Below are 2508 nucleotides of genomic sequence, written 5' to 3'. Positions count from 1 at the left end.
TCGTGAACCTGAGCAACTCGAGGAGGAATTCAGAAGATTTGATACCAATAATGATGGAGGTATCGATCCACAAGAAGTGAGGGCTATATATAAAGGCTATATGGACCAGGCGGATTTGTTCAAGTAAGTGTAGGGTAATCAAAAGGTATCTGGTTCGATCCCGATCACGTTAGGTTTTATAGTGAAGCCGATAAGAACGAGGACGGCTTGATTGATATGAATGAATATAAGGCGTATGCTCGAATGAACTAATGGGAAAGGAGGACATTTTTATATTTCCTCAAATACTCTGTTTTGTTAGAAGTGTCATAATTCTCCTACAGCTCCGTTCACAAGGGGACTCTCGAGAACTACTACCTCTCCAAGATGCCGACATATCGTTATGCTATTCGGATATGAAACCGTATCATAGGGAGATAATCCAATCTTACGGTTCTTGTTAATTACAATGTATATGGTATGAAGGTATTGTCAATCATTTATTACAAGTGGTGTAGACATCGGGTGTCCTCCCCTCATCTCTACTCCAATTATACCAGATAACTCATGTACCGTGTTTGATGATTATGATGTTCAATCGATGATACCGCTCCCCGCAAACATCGCAATCATCTATTCAGTGTCGTATTGATTAAACTCATTGTCATTGAATGAATTGAACATGTTCATATTCTACTGCTTCATTTCATAACTTAATACCTGTTAGAAGGATGATCGTATTACTGCCAGTCACTGAGCAGTGTTCTCTTGGAAGTCGTCTCGAGAAGATTAGTTCGTCAAGTGAGGATAAATTGATAAATTAGCTCACCTCCTCTCCCTGGCTTCGGACCAAAGTTCGGTGTGGGATGGTAGGGACGATTGATTACCTTATTATAACTTGGTCGTTCAATGGGATGACTACTATGTTATGACACGATGCAATTCCTGATGGAAACAATTATCATAATGAAATCAGTTAATACAGATTATGATGATGATGATGCTCTTTACGCTTACGATGCATACATCATCATCATCATCATCATAGGTATCGTCTATAGCCCTACTGTATATGTTACTATTCAAGTATTTGTAATAACTCGTGTATGTTGAGTTGTTGTGATCGTGATTAATCATCATACTCGACTTGATGCTCTCTAGACCAGGTCTTATACTAGTCTTGACAGATGTCTTGGGAGGGGCCAGTAAGGGTAGTAGTTGGTATAGTCGACTCTAACTTACATTAGTTATTTATTTGGTAATGCGTTTAAGTGTGAGAGTGATCGATGTAGAGTTCGATATTGAAGTTGGTAAAGGACTACAGCATGCTCGTTGGTTGGGGTTATTGGCAGCTACAAGGTACGTAACGAGGACCAGGTCTACGAGTACGAGTACGAAATAAACGAGCTATTAATAGATATAATAATCTAATCAATTATTATTGTATATGCTAGATATCCCCGTATTAAATAATCTCGGTCGTGTTCCCCGCGAGATGGTATGTAATAATGTGCCAAGATACGCTGAGCTATCGCCTGGTCCCGCCGCCTTCTTGATCCCAACTGCTGTCAAGACCGTAGAGGGACGGTTCATACAACCACACCAAAGTCTTAAGGAAGCTCTTGCTGATGGGGGTGAGTGCATCATCATCATAAGGATCATGACGATCAGTTCAATTTGTTATGGTATACCAAGGAGTATATAATTCTCTACGACGACAGTCGTGTGAACTCAACAACTCATCTTCATATTTTGAGCATAATGACCTATGCTCCTATCGAATAGTGATGGGTGATACCGATAATAATCTATCACGATTCTTCATCGTCATGATCAATGGATTCATAGGCTAGTAGTCGAACTCTGATAACTGGACCAACCACAATTCCATACACTAGATGATGATGTTCATAACCACGGTTTCATTCCTTGGAATATATAAGCTGTGTCTATGTTTTAGATTTCTAGGATAGTTTACTATCTTATGTATGTGTATATGTTTTAGGAGATACACTCGTGGTTGAATTAGCTATCCGTGGCGAGGCTCTATCAAAGATGGTTAGTCGTGATGACACTGTGTAAGACTGGGAGGAGGAGGTCGCGGGTTCGAATCCCAGCTATGGTGTTATGTTAGTTATCCAAGCCTCAAACCAGCAGCCATAGAAGGGACATGTAATGCGTCGTTTGGAAACCAATTAGATACTTGGCGAGAAGTGATGATCATCATCACCATCATCATTATCATCATCACAATGATGCTAGCGTTTGCCTTGTATCTTTGTTGTGATTGTCAGGAAGCCTATGGACACGAATCGAATCTTATCCGATGTTGTATTAGATGGATACCTAGCAAACAACAACATCCTAGTGAGATTCCTATTAAAGTGAGTTAATAATAACATTTTAAATATAGTAAAATATATAATTTTCATCCGACAAATCTCTGTATATCCATTTGATTTTTCACGGTATTTTCCTCTACATTGTTTTATTGATTAAATCCTAGTTGATTTTCGATTAATGATTGAT

At 39.1% G+C, this 2508-nt stretch overlaps 2 protein-coding genes across 2 annotated transcripts in view; both read left to right on the top strand.

The window, feature by feature from the left end:
- The window catches only part of Pmar_PMAR023843 (hypothetical protein), a gene marked incomplete at both ends in the record, with an annotated part of 2967 nt that extends 2715 nt beyond the window's left edge, over nt 1–252 (top strand). Inside the window, 2 exons of the mRNA XM_002766358.1 lie at nt 14–123; nt 174–252. Of these exons, the coding sequence (XP_002766404.1) occupies nt 14–123; nt 174–252 (189 nt within the window). The remainder of the gene's footprint in view (nt 1–13; nt 124–173) is intronic.
- Nucleotides 253–1240: 988 nt separating this feature from the next.
- On the top strand, nt 1241–2061 carry Pmar_PMAR023842 (hypothetical protein; the record flags this gene model as incomplete). The annotated part of the gene is made up of 3 exons (XM_002766357.1): nt 1241–1338; nt 1498–1613; nt 1985–2061. The coding sequence occupies 3 exons, from the start codon at nt 1241–1243 to the stop codon at nt 2059–2061; spliced, it is 291 nt and encodes a 96-aa protein (XP_002766403.1).
- Nucleotides 2062–2508: the final 447 nt, after the last annotated feature.

Source organism: Perkinsus marinus (genome assembly GCF_000006405.1).
Source record: "Perkinsus marinus ATCC 50983 genomic scaffold scf_1104296973036, whole genome shotgun sequence".
In the NCBI taxonomy this organism is placed as follows: Eukaryota; Perkinsozoa; order Perkinsida; family Perkinsidae; genus Perkinsus; species Perkinsus marinus.
This window is presented reverse-complemented; position numbering and strand designations above follow the sequence as displayed.